The sequence below is a fragment of the Takifugu rubripes genome, chromosome 10, assembly GCF_901000725.2.
Source record: "Takifugu rubripes chromosome 10, fTakRub1.2, whole genome shotgun sequence".
Classification (NCBI taxonomy): Eukaryota; Metazoa; Chordata; class Actinopteri; order Tetraodontiformes; family Tetraodontidae; genus Takifugu; species Takifugu rubripes.
This window is the reverse complement of record NC_042294.1, coordinates 1672457-1691628: the sequence shown is the minus strand read 5'-3', so window position 1 is coordinate 1691628 and position 19172 is coordinate 1672457. Positions and strand designations below refer to the sequence as shown.

Below are 19172 nucleotides of genomic sequence, written 5' to 3'. Positions count from 1 at the left end.
TGAAGAGTCCATTTACTTCTGAAGGACTCATTAATCCAGCTGGAGGTCCTTTGCTGGTGACTAAGTGTTGACCGGAGCTCGTGTCACCTCAGTGGGTGCTGCTGTGGCCGACGGGCCCTACAGCGGCACATACATCATCTGATATTGATACGGTCCCACCGCAGAGCCACAGCTGACATTTGATTCGACGCTCTCGGTGCTGTTTTATAATTCCCGACAGTCAACATGGAATCACCGGGAAATGTCAATGTCGTGTTGGTTTGGTGCCTCTGAGTGTCCGGGAGGGGGAATTCAGGAAATAATGAAGAATGTCAGTAACTTTTTACTCTGTCTCTTTGGGGTGAGACCCTGTTTGTGTTGATGAAAAACCCAATTATATTGTTGTTGTTTTTTAAACTGTGGCAGAATGCCACAAAAACACTGACTTTTGCAAATGTGAAACATGATCTCATTGCAGTCGTGCTCTTTTTAAAACTCCAGGACAACACAACAGCGACGACTGTCCTCACCTTTTAATCCTGGGGAGGTAAATCCATCAGTGGCCGTTGCGTTAATTATTCCTCTTCCTCTCCAGTTTCTCTAAAATCCTCCTGAAAAGAACCCCCTAACTGGGTCTGTATAATCATCAGCATTCTGGGCCTGAAGGCAACCTTTGAAATCCCTCAAGGATAAATCAAATTAATCAAATCAATCTTTATTTATATAGCGTCTTATACAATCAAAATTGTTTCAAGGCACTTTCCAGAATCCCAGGGCCTGACCCCAGACAAGCAACAGTCGCAAGGAAAAACTCCCCTTTAACAGGAAGAAACCTTGAGCAGGACCACGCTCATGTAGGGGGACCCTCCTGCTGATGGGGGGGCTGGGTAGAGAGAGAGGAGAAGGGGAGGAGAGGAGAGGAAACCATGACCCAGTGGGGTGACAGAGGCCTGTCAGGTGATCATGTTTCCGGACCCCGGCAGCCTTGGCCTATAACAGCATAGCTAAGATGTTAACCTAACGATTAGACGACCCCCTAAGTATGATAATTTGTCTGTCTATAATAGCAACTGGAACTGCAGAATTAGTAACAATAAGCTTTTTCAAAGAGGAAGGTTTTAAGTCTGACCTTAAAAGCAGAGATGGAGTCAGCCTCCCGTACCTGGACAGGGAGCTGGTTCCATAGCAGGGGGGCCTGGTAGCTAAGTGCTCGGCCCCCCATTCTACTCCTAGAAACTCTGGGAACCACAAGTAGACCAGCATTCTGAGAGCGGAGCGGTCTATTGGGCTGATAAGGTATCACTAGCTCCTCCAGGTAGGATGGAGCTAGGCCTCTGAGGACCTTGTAGGTCAAATGAAGGGTTTTAAAAATTATTTGAAATTTAACGGGCAGCCAATGAAGCGACGCCATTACAGGAGTTATGTGATCTCTTTTGTCAATACCTGTCAGAACTCTGGCTGCAGCATTTTGGGTCAGCTGGAGGCTTCTTAAAGAGTTGTTTGGACACCCTGATAATAAAGAATTACAGTAGTCCAGCCTGGAAGTAACAAAAGCATGAATTAACTTTTCAGCATCATGCCACGTCAGTAGCTTCCTGATCTTTGTGATGTTCCTCAGGTGAAAAAAGACACTTCTAGAAACTGTTTTAATGTGTGAGTTGAAGGAGAGATTTTGATCAAAAGTTACTCCTAGATTCCTCACAGAGAGACTAGATGCTAATGAGATACCATCTAGAGCGATCATGTGATCTAATCTATCCCTGAGAGGTTCAGGACCAAACACCATGACCTCAGTTTTTCCTGGGTTAAGGAGGAGGACATTTGAAGACATCCAGGACTTTATGTCTTTAAGACAGATCTGAAGCTTCACTAACTTCTCTGTCTCTTCTGGTTTCATGGATAAATAAAGCTGGGTGTCATCAGCATAACAATGAAAGTGTATCCCATGCTGCCGAATAATGTTCCCTAAGGGAAGCATGTACAAGGTGAAAAGGATTAAATAGAAATAGGATAGGATAGAAATAGGATAAAGAGAAATTATGTTAGACACGGACTAAAGCGAGCTCTTCAGTTGCCAGTGTGACGGAACGCTGAAGGTTTCTCCTGCAGATCTTTACATCTACCCATCGCCAAACGTGCAGCTGAATCTTCACTGGAGAATGTGGCTTCCAACAAACGAGCCCGGCAGAAGTCTTAAATACAGCGCGATCCCTTCATCTCCAACCTCTGCACACGCAAGAATTAAGCGCAGCATAAAAGCCTGAGCAACTCTAACTCATTTGTGTTGCGTCGGTGAAAAAAAGGCTCAAAAAATGGCTTTCGTTGGTTTTAGATTGAGAATCACTTCAGAATGTGAACGCAGGTGGAGCTCGGTCAACGAAAGCTAAACAGCGGCGGTGTGTGTGTCCATGAACGGACACCTCCACCGTCTGCGTATGGCCGCGGGAAACAGAGCAGGAATGTCTGACTGCATGGTGAAGAAGCTGCTGCTGAATCACTGTGGAGGATTCAGGGAAACTGGAGACAGATGATCTGTGATACGACCACAGATCGATTAAATGTAATTATTGGAAAAGGCAGTGGGAAACTGGGAAAAATCTTATAATCCGATTTACAGCACAGTGCGTCCCGTTGAAGCTCCAGGCTCAGCTGCCTTTGGACCTCAGCCTGGTCATCTAGAGGTTAGAATACTGTCATTTCTGTCAGTGGTGACAGCTGAACCAGAATCTAGAGCCAACCGCTCTCATGGCTCTTTCCTATCTGGACTTCTGCCTGAGCCTCCAGAACACAATCAGAAATCATTCACCACAGTTTGAAGGAAACGGAAGGCAAAGCTTTTATGAGTGGTTTGTGTTGAATTATTAATGTCTTAATCCATTAAACTTCCATTTTTAAATGCTTTGGTATTGTTTGGCCCTCCATTGTGGTCTTAACACTTTAGGCTGGTTTAAATTTAAATATAAATTGCACTGGCTTCATAACTTCTCTCTCGCACAGGCAAGTTCTGATGTGAAAATCAAAACAGGGATGCAGGGCTGGGAAAATGGGCAGCGGGAATGGATTTATCATGTACCTGGTGAAGTGCAGGCAGTCGCCGCAGCGACAGAGTGAAGATATTAGGAGCAGCAGCGAGTTCCATACACACATATACGAGGACTCGTCTCCGTCATTAGTTATTCATCAGTTTTCAACAAAGGTGATAGAAAAGTGACGTCAGCAGGCTGAGACTGAGCAAAAACGTCCTCAAAGAGCAAAAACTTCTCATCTCACCTTCTGACTACACACAGCTCTGTTTCTTGAAATCATCTGTCAGCTGCAGGGTTAATCAGCTCATCTCCCTGGAAGACTTTGTTCTAAAGTTCAAGCTGTGGGAATATCTTGAAACTTGTCCTGTGATAGTGGTGTGAGTGATACAAATGTTGTAAAGGCATGATTTGCCTTAGCCTCCAAATCTGCTCTTATTTGATCTGATAAGACGGCGTCGAAGGAAGGGATTATGACTCCCGGCAACCCCGACCGTCATCTGTATGCAGAGATCAGCACTTCCTGTATTACAGGCGAAATAGTGCCATCAAAGGTCACCCAGGAAGCCTCCCTGTGTGACAATGACAGCCAGGACGGCATTAACAGGCAGCGTCATGTCCGCCTCTTAAATTTAGAGGTGACGGCAGTGACCCGGATCAGCAATTCTGCTTATCTGCAAGCAATTGGTTAAAAAAAAAACATATAGATGAGCAGATAAAGCAGAGAAAGAGTTGTGCTGCTTTTATACCGAATATTCATTCTGCTGTAACAGAACAAGAATGATATCACAAAGGAGAAGCTGCTATATTCACTCCACACACATTCTGGTATTTCTACCCTTGACAGGACTCCAATATGTTTCATTTATCTCTTTCTCCGACTGAGAATCACAACTAGCGAACCATATAAACATAATTTCCACTAAATACTAGCATTTAAACGCCCTCTATCATAAGCTTCCTCATGTTTCAGGTTTAAAAACTCATGGTCCCCACTTGGAGCCATAAATTTGTACACACAGATGTACACACAGACAAACACACACCTTATCGCCTGTATGAGTTATATGTGGAGGACCCTGACACAAAGTGTGAAAACTATCATGTAAACATTATAGCACACGTATGTGACCTCAGAGTTTCCTCTTAAGGCCTGAGGGATAACATAAAAATACGTGAAGAGTGAGAGGGGGAATTCATCCATAACCTCGTGGACGCTGGTTGCCGGCACAGCGCCGCCTTAAATAGCTGCCTGTTGTATACTCATGTGCAGGCAGGCTGAAATATGAGGGCTGGGGACATGAGGTCTTCCCAGAATGCTAAACTCTCTCTCCTCCCCTCTACATTATATATCTCTCCCTCTTCTCCCTCCACTGTACCCTGCAACCAATCTGACGCCTAATTAATCCTGAAGGTCTTTTGTTCCGCTGAGGTTTTCCTCTCTTTCCCCCCACTGCACTCCATCCATCCTCTCCTGCCTCGCTCAAACCACACATCCTCCCTCCCTCTGCCAGCCCCCTCTTCCTCCTCCTCCTCCTCCAACCATTCCCTCATACATACACCTGATTCCAGTTTCTACCGTTTTGTATCCCTCGAGGGACCTGTCCCAGAGCGCAGAACAGAGCTAACAGATGCTTTTCTTTTCATTTCATCAGTCCAAATTACCCAGTCTGGACAGTCTGCCGTTACATTTATTCCAAGTTGAACTAATTATACCGGTATGAGACATTTCCAGGGTTTCCAAGAATAATATGGATAAATTATAACAGAATAATAGAGGTATACATTCAGAATATTCCCCCAATGGATCAGCCACACTGCAAACATTTTTAAAACCTAATTTATCATCATGATCATCATGATCATCAGCAGTGAAGTTAATAAAGGCGTGCAGATAATGTCTGCCACAGGGTCAGTGGTACAGCGCAGGGTTAGGTCAACACTGACACCCCCATCTTGTTACACAGCTGTAGGATGCAGTGGAGAAGAAAGGGGAGTGTGGAAATAAGTAGGAGGTGACAGGATTTCAGGAAACTGCATTTGCTCCACATGATGGTGCAGAAGCACCGGGAGCAACATTAGTTTCTCAGACAGGGAGAAAGCAGTTCCAGGATTCCAGATGCAATGAAATATTTAAACGGCACGGTGCTGTTTGCACATACATACCCAAGGAAGAGCACAGCCAGAGCCTGGACTAGCATACTGGAGCGGATGGCACCAGAGCCCAGGTTTACCTCCATCGTTCCTGACTGCACTGACACCATCATTAAACATAAGACATGATACTAGTCATCCCAATAGTGAAGCCAAAGCATAGCTAACACACCCTACTGTTAAGCTAAGCTAAGTTCTACTTTGTCAGTTCTACAACAGCAAAGAACAATTTGATGTTTTGCTTTAATATTTCTTCAGGGATTTTTTTTCCCTTTTCGGATCTATTAACCTGTATTTCCTGCCAGACTGAAGGACCTCACTAAAGTCCTGTGAGCTTCTCCACAATCTGCACTCCAAATGCACGACTTTTACACTTACCATTAACATTGAAGTGCGTCAACTTCAATGTTGCTCTGATGCAGCCTCACTTCTGAGCAAATGTCCTATTACAGGCTGCACAGTGAAAATACTGTTCTGTAATAATCATGACACTCATTTCGCCAAGTGGAGTCATTACCTCGCTGCTCATGCCTTGATTGGCCACTTAATCTCCCTCGCCCTCACAATGCAGCGACCGCATTTCCAAGTCAACCGAGCCTGAAGTTGGTGTGAAGCAGTCGGAAGGCAGAGTCAGCAGGTTCACGTGGAAGGACGGCGTGGGGGTCAGTGGTCAGGATGCTGTGCTGCCACTTTGGATTAGATTCCATTTAAATAGGGAAATGCGCTCGGCGGCTGAGTGGAATAAAAATCAGTGGGGGGAACAGAAAGCCTTTTCCTGCACCGGCGTTTACTTCAGAGAATAGCTTCATTTTAATCATCAGCCCATGTTAAACTGGACCGGGTGTTGTCCTTCAGTTGATTCAGGTTGGAAATAATATGATTTAGTTAAATTTGGAGCGTCTCGCATAGAGGAGGATGGTCAGGTGGAGTAATTTGCCTGCCTCCGCCACAGTAAATTGAATATGATTTCAGACACGTGAAGGTGACCCCTGTCAGCCACCGAGCCGCTCGCAGATTGTTTTCTTTGTCTAATCTCTTCCACTTCTAATCTGTCTCAGTATAAGCAGCTGTGACAGGCTGATCATTAATTAATATTGCCACAACAAATTAGCAACAGTGATCGCCCGGCCAAGCACCCTGTCCACCAAATCAGAGCGAGAGAGGGGGGGGGAGAGAGAGGAGGAAGGTGTGAACAACACTTTAGAGAGGAGTTGATTAACAGCTTCAGGGACCCGGCAGATAGTGTTACAACTTGAGCACGTGGTGGCGGGGTCGGTAACAGACTGTACTCGAGGGATCGGCCCTGATTATCACCTGACAGAACCATTCTGACGGCGGGTAAAATGCTTCGGCGTCAATGGACTCTCTTCATTTAGCGCCCTTGTGGTTCTCCGCAGCGGTTTGATCAGGACTAAATAAAACACACCATTTCAATCCTTCGTACCAACGATAACGGCTGTATATAAAGTACCCAGGTTGATGTAGGCGCAATCAATCACTCTATTGTCAGCAAATGGAGATGACCATTATAAGGCAATAAAGGATATGAATTTGATCGATAAAGGAAATGCAGGCATATCTCTGCACTGAAAATTCAAAAGCATCAATAGTTTTCTGTCAGGATAAAGCATTAAGGTTTAGGTACCAACCCTCCTCGCCCATCTAATAAGCACGGAAACCGCCGAGGCTGCTGAATCTAACGTACCGTGTCGACGTGAAACTTGAAAAACACGTCAGAATTGAGGAGCCCCAAATCACCGACTTCTATACCCACTAACACACCCCTGTGATCTCTTCCAGCGAAGCAGGGGGCCCCTCTCTGAAGCTGGCTTCGCCCTGACGACAGCTTACAAACCCTTCATTGTTTGTGGCAGCCCTCAGCTCTGTCGTTAACCCTCCTCTTCTTCCCCCTGAGGCAGCTCCCAGCTGTGAGCTGGAGCTTGGCTGTAATTATTTCTGAGGAACCTCTAACACTTCATTAAAAAGCATAATCAAGTTCATTACAATTTCATAGGCATTCAGGTACCAAATGGCTTCCGATAAATCAAGGCTACTGGTCCGCGTGGAGGTTTATCTCTGTCTCTCAGGCAGGAGGGAGGGGACGGGGGGGTAAATGGCAGAGGACAGGTCCTAATATCTGGCCTTTAAATAACCTTAAAGCGTAGAGTGCTGGGGTGTTCTCATGCAGTGAGCAGAGCATCCTTTGATTTATTTCTTAATCATAGAATCGTGTAATGGATTATTTTTACAATCTCTAAAATTCTCTGGTGTAATTAGGGAGGAGAAATCTGCCGAAACAATATTTACGCCGTGGGATATTACGGCTGAGATTTGAGACATAGATGAGATAAAAAGCTTAGGTGAAAGCGTTCCTTCTGCTATCAGCCTGATTAGACTGTGCGGCTTTTGCTCCCGCGCTTGCGTTTCAGCAAGAATTAAGAAAAAAGAATTTAAAAAAACCAAAACAAACAAACAAACAAAAAACATGTGATGAGACTAACAGGCTAATTACATGAATTAATAAATGCTGTGGAAATATAGCCAATCAGGACTCAGGACAATCTATGGGGCAGTGTAAAACCACACCCAGTATATTGATGATATTGAATTTTGGATAACATAGATGTTTTGAGAGTGAGTCCAGAATTATTCACCTATCACGACTGTTGTGAAGCAAATTAGCTTTAGCCAAAATTGTACGTTTATAACGTCCTTAAAATGTGAAGTGTGTTGGTTTTCGAACCCAATGATGAAGCAGGCAAGTCTCCATGATGCATTCCCCACAGGACTGTTGAATATTATCCTTACTTCACCAGAAAATGGTTTTTAAATCACACCCACCAGCTCTGGCTATCATTCTGCATCTGGTCTGGTTAATTTATACTTGAGGGAAAAAAGGGAAATTATTAAACACCTTGTTGTGTGATATGCAGTGACACGGGAGGGGTGCCGATGTTCTCGGCTGGCCCATGGCGAAGAAATAAGGAGAACAAATTCAACAGGATCTTCTGAAACATGTAGCCATGGGGAACTGTGGGAGAAGATAACTGACCCAAGTGGTTTATATTTCTTGGCACACTCACCAGAATGTTTACATTATCCCCGGGCTACAGCTGGTAACCACCCCCACATTACCCAGCGCATCTGCAGCGTAGTAAAGCTCTGCCCGTGCAATCAGCGCTCGGCAACAACGGCGAGCAACACGTGAACACGGTGGAGGGGAACGTCTGAGCTGGAGGATTGAGGCTCGACATTATGTAATATTGCAGATAAGTGGCACGCTTGTTCATACACACAGCCTTGATTACATATTATATATGTACAGTGTCACTTCCCAATGAAAATGCCTTGCAGACAGCACGTTGACTTTCAAGAAATTCCATGAGCGAGAGCTATCTGGAACTAAACGGGTGCAGCAAATCCCCTTAAAATCCTTTTAGACACCGTGGCAGCAGGCAGAAAAAGAAAGTTACTCTCAGGCAAACAGGTTTGTTAGGTTGATGTTGTACTCTGAGGAAGGTCGGTCTTGCCAGTTTATGTCTCCGGGGCTGAGAAGAATGCTAATACAACTCATATCCCCAGGGACGCGCGCAAAGACAATATGGTGACGAGCGTTTCAGTTGAAGCAAGGCTTGGCAACAGACGACTGCACATGTGCGGCGCGGGTTTTTGTTTCCAGGCTACGGGGTGTGGCGCGTTTGTGTCCTGGATTAGAGGAGAGGAATGATTTTCATTTAAAACTGGGAACTTAACTCAACTCAGAAGGTCTTTTTACTAAAAACAGTCTGTTCAGATGATTGGAAAAGAAAATGTCACCTGGTTTTAGTGTTTCCAATATGTCCTGCCCCTGTGTCTTTAGGCTTACCAATTTTCTCCCATTCTCACGGCTGAAACTAGTTTCCTTCCTCTGATTGCCATTTACATGTTTGGGAAAATTGGGATTGGAGCTGCGTGATTTGTTTGTTGAATTGCTCTTAGTTTTTCCATCTCCTCTGGGCAGCAGATTGAATTGTTTGTAGATGCTGATGCCACACGCGAGGAAACGGGAGATGCTGCAAAATTACCAGAACCCTCCCAATTATCGCTCGACAAACACACGAGTCACGATAAAACATTTTCATTAGCTGATTTTTCCCCCGTTAGGAACAATAATTAGCTTCATTTACATGTTTTTCTCTTAAAATAGCAAGAGTCAAATTTTGCACAGTGCGCTCAGGTTTACACCACCATTATACACACACAGTCTTCCGTATCCACCCATTTGGTACAGAAGATGAATGTCAATTCCTGTGCACAAATCTGGCTTCCCTACCTGCACCCTCCTAGCTCTTTGCCACCTTAATTACTCGTTGGAAGGCGTTTGCCTTTTTCGCTGCAAGCCTGCTGTTTTGATCATTACTGAGCCCTGTAGGAGGTGAAAGAGCTGCCAAAGGAGCTTAGCAGAAGTCACCAACTGGGGATGTGTCTGAACTCACCTGAGGTAAATGAGGACAGCCCTTCCTGCTGGCTTTCAGGCCTGTCCTCACCTCCGGGGCTATCCTGATGTTAAAAAGGGCACGTAGGGCACACTGGGCGGCCTGGTTTTTTGCCAGTTTCTTGCTGCGACCACAGCCCTCAAATATCCGCCCGTCCACGCGCACTGCCATCACGAAACTACGTAGCTTTCGGCCTTCGGCGCGTTCCGAAAGGCAGGCGTATCTGAGTCCTGGCCTGAGCTCGTTCAGCAGCGCCACAGGGCTCTTCGGAGACTCCGGTTCTTGGACCATCCCGCCGAGCCTTTGCTGAGCCTGCACCATCAGGTCCAAGGTGTGGCGAAGCAGTCGTCCGTGTCTCAGGAGCTCGCTCGACAGGAGCTTGCTCTCTTTCCCTGAGCTGCAGATCGAGAGACTGTCGGAGCACTGCGATGACTCAAACTCCTTAAAGAGCGTGTCAGGAAAGTCTGCCTGGTCTGAGGTGAAGTCAGCTGCAGGGTTTGAGATGTTCCCCATGGCCAAGTGGGCCTGAGGTGCATTCGGAAACTGAATGAAGGACTTCAGCGCCAGTTCCGCAGCCCTCATCTTGGCTTTCTTCTTTGTGGGTCCCGTTCCCTCAAAGGTCAGTCCGTTCACCTCCACAGCTATGGAGAAGATGGGGGCGTGGACCGGACCTGTCTGAGATACCATGCGGTACTGCAGGCCCGGTCGCAGCTCGTTGAGTTGCACCAAGGCATTCTTCGGAGAATCAGACCAGGATAGTTTCTTATAGATTAGACGGAGTTGACACAAGTGGCTATTGTTGTCTTCCTCCAGTGGACGTTTCCTCTTCAGTCCAGAACTCCCACCTCTGGCAGAGTCAGAGCGGAAAAGGGACGGGCACTCCGCAGAACCTATGGTGAGATCCTCCAGATTACCAACATTGCGGTTTTCCTTCACCTCAGCACTGCTGGTACCTGCAATAAATAAGAAAATAAACTGTTTTTGCAGTACATCCATCCCAGAATATGTAGCTACAGTGAACTAATGAACACATCGATATCATTTCCCTGAGCTGAGACACTTATATCTTTCACGTTTAAGGGTTTTAACATTGTCCGATGGAAAGTATCGGTCTTTTTAACAATGGAGGGAGGGGATGAGAGTGGCAGAGCCTCTGTATCAGGACTAGATGTTTGTACCTCACTGCATTTAACAGCATCTAGTTGTGTGGGCTCTTCAACCCTTTTTAGGATAAATGATGACAGGTTACGCTGCTTCAATGAGTGGGATGGCGTCCAACGATGGTCTAAAACTGGCTGGAGGTCTGATATTTCAGTTTTAAAGGAACGGCTGATTGTGTATTAGCAGTTAAGGGTGGTGGAATGATGGCTTTTACAGCAGGTCCTTGGCCGATGCTGTTGGTGCTGACAGGAGGGAGCGTGGAGCTTACTTAAACTGTCCTCGTCCTCTGTGCTGCTGGTCCCAGGGCTTATGTACTTGAAAGGAGCGATCAATGCCGACAGCATCCCGACTTTCTCTGTGGGAGAGACGAGAGACACGCAGAGTCAACAACAGGGGCAGCGGCAGCGATGTTTTCATGGTTTTATTGATCTGGAATCAGTGCTGGCCTAACACATTGCCAGAGACAAGGCATAATAAGCGAGTAGCGGGATCATGTACACCTCCCTGTTTCCGTGAAACTGAAGACGGACACACACTTCCCATTTATGACGCCAGATAAAATTCAGAGGAGAGATAAAAGCATGCATCCATTTACTGATATGTCTCTTTTCCAGGCATGCCGGCTAAGCTAAATATGCTACTCAAACCATTTAAGCGGATAAAGTGTAACCATAATTGTTTCTTGATTCGATGGTTACATCAGGAACTAATGTTCAAAAGAATGCTAAAAATGATCAAAGCGACACTCGCTTTCCTTAATATTTCAGCAGCTTTATGTTATTTTCAGTTATGCCGACAGAAATTTAAATCAAGGAGCGTACAGTCGTGGGGCAGAGACACTTTAATACCACACCAACTCATTCATTCTCATTTTGAATTTAACACAAACTTAATTGTCTTCATCAATGTTCGTCTTCCCAGACAGACTCCAGCTCACGCCGCTATCAAACATTCTTGATCGCTGTTAACTTTCTCCCGTGTGTCCCCAGGGTGCTGCGCTGTCCAGGTGTGCGTGTTGTTTACAGTATGAAGCCCTATTAGGGCCATCGCTTGGTCTGCTGCACTTCACGCATCTCTGAGCAGAATTGACAGACCAGTCTGGCCCCTTATTTACACCCCAACAACAGCTAATGATCAATGAAGAGAACAGTGAGGGAAGGTGTCGGGGAGGACACAATAAAAGAGGTACAGGATGTGTCATTTGGTCAACCCGCTACTATTGCTCCGGCCAGCAGCAGCGAGGAAATTCAGATGGCTGACTGCATAAAGGGGCTGTCACAGTACAGCACAACAGCCCTGATATGGTGAAAGTGTGTGACTGTGAATTGTGTTGATGCTGCGACTCTCTCTTCGTACAGCTCGGCAGCACTAGAGGGGCTCAGTGAGTCACTCTGACACACACGGATACTCTAAACACCGAGACTGGAGCTGAACCGGTCCTCCTGGGCCCACATCACAATACAAGCATTTACATTCTGACCTAATTACAGACTAAAGCCCAACACAGGCAGCAATTTGGCCCTAAATGACTCCCTCGACCAACAAGGTCATTATCCGCACCATTTTCAAATCAGGCTATATTGTTTGTAAAAGCCCCATGGCCCCATTTAAAAACCAAAGCATGGCCGTTTTGTAGAGTTATAAAAATTCCTAAATTGAAAAAGCACTTGTAGATAATCTACACCCTGTTCCTAGGCAGCAAAGGAGGGAATAAAAGATCACAAGCTTTAAAATAAAAACTACAAAATCAACTGCAGCCTGATTTGGGTTTCATATTTGATGATGTTCTGCTCAGCAGGCTCTCTCACCCACTGAAAAGCTACTGCCAAATATAAAAATTGCCCGGCAACCGAAATCTACTGTTAAAAAAGCATAAACTGTATAAACTGTATATTTAAAAATAATTTTAGAAAAGGAGGAGGAATCAAGTGTTCCCTTAACTGTTTTGAGTGGATTTGATATTTAACAGCAGTAATTAAGCTGATAACCACAAACAGCCGTAAATTCCCTCAATCAAACAGGTTTTTATGGGGGTTGTTGGGTTGGTGGCGTGGTTGACACGCCTGTTACACCATTCGGTAACAGTGTGGTGGGAGTTCTCTACAACTTGTGTCTGAGTGAAACAGCCAGTGGAGAGCAGATGATTCATTGTTCCCGTTGTATCAACCTGCATGGATAAGGCCTCTGTAGCGCCAGGATCTGTGGTCCAGGTTTCTCTTTAGAGACCTTTATGTCTGTATATTTTAAAAGCAACGCTCCGAAACAATTCACCGTTCATTTCAAATGTTTCGGGAAGTAGTTATTGGGTGAAGTTTTCAATAACTCTGATGCTGAATCAACTCCGTGGTGGTATGTGCTGCAGTTTAGAGGTCATCCTTGAAATGCCACCTCTTGCCGTTTTTTTGATAGGTTTTTAAAGTGCCGGCAAAAGCACTTCAGCCTGATTTATGAGTGCGCTGAGCAGAATGTCGGAGGCAGATTCTGTTTTACGCTATTTAAAGTGATTGATTTGCCCGGAAGGATGCAGCAGAACTTTCAGCTTTGTCCGGTGAAACACGCAGCAGGGGTCTTAGAGTTACAACGCAGCTGGTTTTACCAGCACAAATCTATCACATGGTCATTCAGATAAGTCTAGATTTGACCAATATTCTCATATGTATCAAAGCTTGAGAGAACAAGATGAAAGAACATGGTCCTGCTGTAGAAAAGTCAAAGCTTTGGTCATCTAACCAATTGATTCTCATTTACAGCAGCCATTGATTCACTCAATATACAGGAAATATACAGATTTATGGCTTCTGGTGCAGGATTGTCCGGCATTAGTTCTATTTTATCTCCCCCCTCTGCTGTGCTAATATGCCAGACTGTGTTAAACTGTGTTCCTGCCTCCGCAAACCTGAACTTTTGGCTGTAAGGTCTAATGAAATGACAATGATTTAGTGACATCATTTCGGGGAAGGTGGATTTCCTCAAGAAAAGCTGCCAGTTCATCACAGGACATTCAGGTAAGCAACCCTTCACGCTGCAATATGGAGGACATAATGACTGAATCTCAGGCCCTCTTGCTTGACTAGGACCTTTTCCTATTTTTTGTAGACATCCTTGAGTATCTCTGATGCAGCCCGGCAGGAAACAGGAAACGGGCTTTACTCTGGTATTCTTGTACATTTACTTGAAGTAAATGTCCTAGGTTTGTTCCCTCTTTAAATGGACAGTGGAAGCTCTTTTATTTTTTTTGCAAAATGGTCAAAAATAAACCAAGGAAGACTCAAAATCGCAACGCTCAAGACCCCACGCAGTCATCTTTTATAGCGAGTTCAGTCAAAAATCAGTGAAATGAAAGAAACATTTCTCTAGAGATTGGAGGCAATCCCTGGAACTGTGTCTCAGCTGCCTTATGAATCACATGGCATAACCTGTCTCACATGTTTTCCTGCGAAACCTGATGCTGTGACTCATCACATTTGGTGTAAATACAAGTAATTAAGTATTTAAATTTGGTGTAAATACAAAAATAAAACATGTTTCGTGCTTTCTTTCTCTCTCTCTCTCTTTGAGTTGGAACATCATATTCTCATATATTATCATATTTCTCCCATGAGGTTGTCAAGCTTTGACCTGGATTCATTCATTTATAACCTAAAATTTAAAATCCTCACTGTAAAAAAACAGAGGGTGGAAAAAAAATCACTTCCACCAATGTGGACATTACCTTAGCTGCCCTTCACGGTATCTGTCATCCATTCCTTCTCATTTACCACCCAGTCGGGCGGGAGAGACAATGAATGCCAATAGTGTCATCCCTCTTCGACCACAGGTGCGCCCGGACATGGTGAGAGGAGACAACGTTCATTTGTTCCGGGAGCACAAAGGCAGAGGAGAGCCAGGTTAGATAGGGAGCACCTTGGTAGATGGCCACACACTCCTGATAGTGACAATGCTGGTGATGTGGTCCATCCACAATGAGCTACAGCACCACCACCACCACCCCCATACACTTCCTGTGTCAGTTCTGAGAAGAAGGTAATGAGCCCAATCAGATTTCCCCATGGCTCAGCATAACGAATGGGTCGGATGAGCGACGGGAGACACTACTGAAACAGGCGCTTGGGGAAATCATTGACTCACTCTCTCCCTCCATCTCTCTCTTTACTGTCTCTTTCTCTCAGCATCCTCCTGCATTGCACTGATTGAAAGCCACTGAGCCACTAAATAAGAGGGTGCACTGTTTCCCCACAAACCTACAATCACCTTCCAGTCGATTCTCAAATCTCATCTGAGCAAACAGGCACAGAAAGGCAGCCTCAGCCCAGTTTCTAACAGGAGAAACCTTTCAATTCTATGCTTCCATGACATATTAAGTACGAAAGATGGATGTGGGTGCCGCCATCTTGCTGATGTCATCATTTGGAACCAAGACTTAGACATGATGGACCAACAACGCACCTCAGGAAGGAAGCCAGGTGACCCTGCCAGCTTTTAAATTAGCTGATGCTAATGTTAAAATCCACAAAACCCACTAACGTGTCAGTGTTGAGACGGATCTGTACGGCGGAACAAATCAGGATCCCTCCAAGCAGATGCGCACGACTGATGAACAGCTCCAGCGAATGAGTCGGAACCAGCAGACGGTGAAAGTGAATTTTCGCGAGGTGCTTTTAGCACTTTCGTACCTGCGACGATGCAATAGGTCCATCAAAGAGGAAAGAGCCAAGTTTGAGATTTTGCCAAATTTGCTCAACCTCTTCCATTGGAACTCGCAAATGTGATGTTTCAAGTCACGTGGATTTCAAAGGGTTTGAAAACATCAGGTACATTCAGTATAAAATGTAATTTAACTCTTGTAAAACACCCAGGTGAGTCCAGCGGCTAAAGCTAAGGAAACGAGGAAGCTTCAGAAAAAGTGGAATCTTGTTGTTTTAGCAATAAAGCAATAAACATCACTACTACTTGGCCAATAACAGAAGATATTACCTCCAAAAGCAAGTATGTAGTTAGAACTAAAGATTTTCTTCTTCTCTGACTTTGGGGCTTCACACAGGTTGACCCCTGTTGTGTCAGAAAGATCGGAGCACATGAGCCAAATGGTCATTATTCCCACCAGGAAAGAAAATTTGCCTGTTTTAACACCTGGAAGTTGAGAGACCTGGGTTTTCACTGACTGTGGTGCAGTTAAGGTGTTGCACACATTAGTGTCAGGCAGCAGACGAGAACCCGAGAGCGACACCAGAGTTCGGTTGAACACAGCTTTATTATCGGGATCGGGACAGACGGGATATTCCAGGGAACAGGCAAAACAGAGTAGTCAGAAACAGGCAGGGTCGAAACCAGGAAAACAGGCAGGCAGAAAAACACTGGAGAGTCATGTGGAACACAGAGGACAATCTGGCAGGGAGGCAGCGTAGCGCAGGGAACTATAAGGGCTCTTGATTACTGATTTGCCCCGGAGTGAGCAGGACACACGGGCGGAATTGCCCACAGCTGTGACACATTAATCCTTTATGACCCGACATGACCCATTCATAAGTTCAGGCACCAGTACCTAAATGGTTCCTTATCAGCTTTCTTAGTTCCCCACTGGAAAGTCACATGATTTTGACAAGATTTTCAGTCTCACCCCAGGTTTGTGCATATATATCGGCACTACCAAAATGTACACTGCGTATCGAAACTGCATAATTTATATTCAGTCTTGCTTTCAGTATTCTGTATCTAGTTATGGTTGCAACTTCTGAGGCAGGGCCCTGCTGCACTGCACTTCAATACAGTGAAAGATAAGATTAACACAGCTTTTTCAAATTCATAGGCAGCCAGGATTTCTGTACTCCCAGCCCGACTGAGGTGGCCACGCAGCACCAAAATCGGTTCCACTCTGGAACACATCGAAGAAGAACTTCAGTTGGCTGAGCTGATTAACATTATTGCAGTCGGTGGGAGCATCTGAAGCCGCCTCTACGGGACTTTTTCATTCTTTTTCACTCTTTCTTTGGTCCGAGGCGACCCGCCACGGTTGAGTATCACTGAGAAACCAGCTCAGTGTGTGACAATTGTCACAGAGGCCCGGCGGACAGTGAGACGGTGCAGCAGGGGTTTGGGTGTAATCACGCCGAAACGTCCTGCCAGTGGCGTCCAGGCACTCACCTTTAACGTGCGCTCCGCGCAGAGAACCGGGGAACTCTGCCACCGTAAAAGCTTTTTAGTGTCATTGTGCAGCGCTTTTCTTAAAACAACAGACATAAATGTTTCATCTGATTTGTCACCGCGCACCTGAACTGAAACTGAAAAAAGCTTTTAGTGGGGAGAGCAGCCGTGAACCACCGAAAAGGTGAGCTCAGCATTAGAACAGACATCTGATCTGGTATAGAAATACACAAATATTGTCCTTTACACATTTTAATTGGGGAAAAAAGAAAAACGCTCAGCATTTTTAAAAAGGCTTCACTGATAATAACAAGGACAAATGCCGAATTGAAATCAGGAAATGTCATTTCGATTTGATATTCCTCATCATTTGAAATCAGAAGAGAGGAAATATTCAAAATAAACGCTTCCCTCTGAATACCTTTGGGCAATTAGAGAGGGAACAGCGCCCTGAACGTTCTGCACAGATCACCATCACTACCTGATAAGTGGCGGATTTATTGCGTGCTCACTTCCCTCCTTAAGCGAATGTTAATGCAGGCTGTCATCCATGAGAATAACTCATTTACACGCGTGTGGAGAAAGCTGAGGAGGCCTCGATAACAAACACTCCAGCGTATTTACACGGCGGAGCGAGCCAGATAAGTCTGCGTGGTGATGGCAGTAAGCGGGCCACGATGGCGCCGCCGCTCGTCTTACATGTGGTTATCCCTCTTCCTGACACCGAGCTGCTCCTGTGACGATGGAAATTTAGTCTGTTTCATCCAACTCCTCACGATTCCATCGCAAACATCTGTACGGCGACGATGATGTGGGCCCACCCGCAGCCTCCGCTGCCGATAGATGCCGAGGTTAGACACATACGGGCCTGTTCATGGGGACCCGGGTGTCAAATAGTCCCGGAGAGCAATGTTCCGGGAAGAGGGAAGGTGCGACCGGGGGAAATAGCTGCAAGGAGTGTTATTCTTGCATTTGGTCCAATTTTGTTTGAAGCAGAAATGTGAAAAATATTTTCCACAGATTTTGTTTCTAATTCCATTGTTTTGTTTGGCCTTGTGGGTGTCGTATATCCACTGACTCAGTCTTTAATCACATTATCCATTGTGGTTATTATGTAGTGTTCGTACTCTGGAATCATATTTGTAACTTTTCTTAGTCTACGGAAGACTGGGAAACTTTGAGAGTTAAATTTGGAGACAATACACAATTCTACGTATCGGTCATGGGCGTTGACCTTTGGTTTTGAAGACAAGATGTTCCAGACTCTTGGGACTCCCCCGTCCCCATTTCCAGATGATCTCCTATTTATTTGATGAAACTCTGGAAGGAAATCTGAAACAGTGTAATATGCAAAGAAAGGTGTGTGTGAAGGCTTTAAAAGCCTTTATCTTCCTCTGTGCTACTCGGTTCTGGATTTAGTTGTAGTTCCACACAGAAATGATTGATCTGTAAAAATGTGCAAATCAAAGATTTTGAAGAAGATGCTCACATGTCACCATAATCTTGGAGTTATGGTGCAGCGTGGGTGGGCTCCCTCCTACCCAATAAACCGGGCCCATTCTGGGCGCTCTCGCTACGTTTTCCGCCTTGCTCTGTGTCACACGTGATCAGCCTGGATGTTTGCACCACTTTGTTCAGCAGAAATTGCTGCACCGATGGTCACGCTGAAGCACAGATGGGACGTGGACACTTTTTCATCGGCGGTTCCGTACCAGAGCCCAACACATCTGGTATGCAACGAGAAGCATCTTTGCACTAATTTGTTTGTCACTATACATTGAAGGGACGATCTGTCATCCTGCCATGCTTTGGTTGCAGCGTGATGTTTGAAGAACATGGCTAGTCAGAAGTTTCAAACAGCCCGGCTGGCTGGTCGCTCGGGAGGCGCTCTCGCATCTGACTATGGAAATAAAGACGGCGGAAGGAGACAGAAGAGTACAGCTATATCTACAAAAAACAAATACGATGATAATACCTCAACGATAAAAATGACAGGGAGAGAGGAATAGAAGGCTAATGTCACACAGAAAAAGGAGGCTTTTTCAGTGAAATGTAAATGTTTGCTGCTCACAACGCAATCTATTTTTCAGGAAGAACGGAAAAACACTTTTATCTGATGACAAGCTACTCAAAAATGACATTAAGGTTGCATGATGGGATGATACTCACTGTAAATGGACTTGAATTTTCCAGGCACTAAATGTCTTGAAATGTTACTTTGAAACACTCGCACGGCCAC

At 45.3% G+C, this 19172-nt stretch overlaps 1 protein-coding gene across 2 annotated transcripts in view; it reads right to left on the bottom strand.

The window, feature by feature from the left end:
• Window positions 1–19172, bottom strand: part of adarb2 (adenosine deaminase RNA specific B2 (inactive)) — a 112029-nt gene that overhangs the window by 29168 nt on the left and 63689 nt on the right. For both annotated transcript variants that reach the window (XM_029843003.1, XM_029843004.1), the window contains exons 2-3: window positions 11061–11147; window positions 9632–10584 (exon numbers count right to left, since the gene is read on the bottom strand). In XM_029843003.1, coding sequence (XP_029698863.1) covers window positions 9632–10584; window positions 11061–11147 — 1040 coding nt within the window. The remainder of the gene's footprint in view (window positions 1–9631; window positions 10585–11060; window positions 11148–19172) is intronic.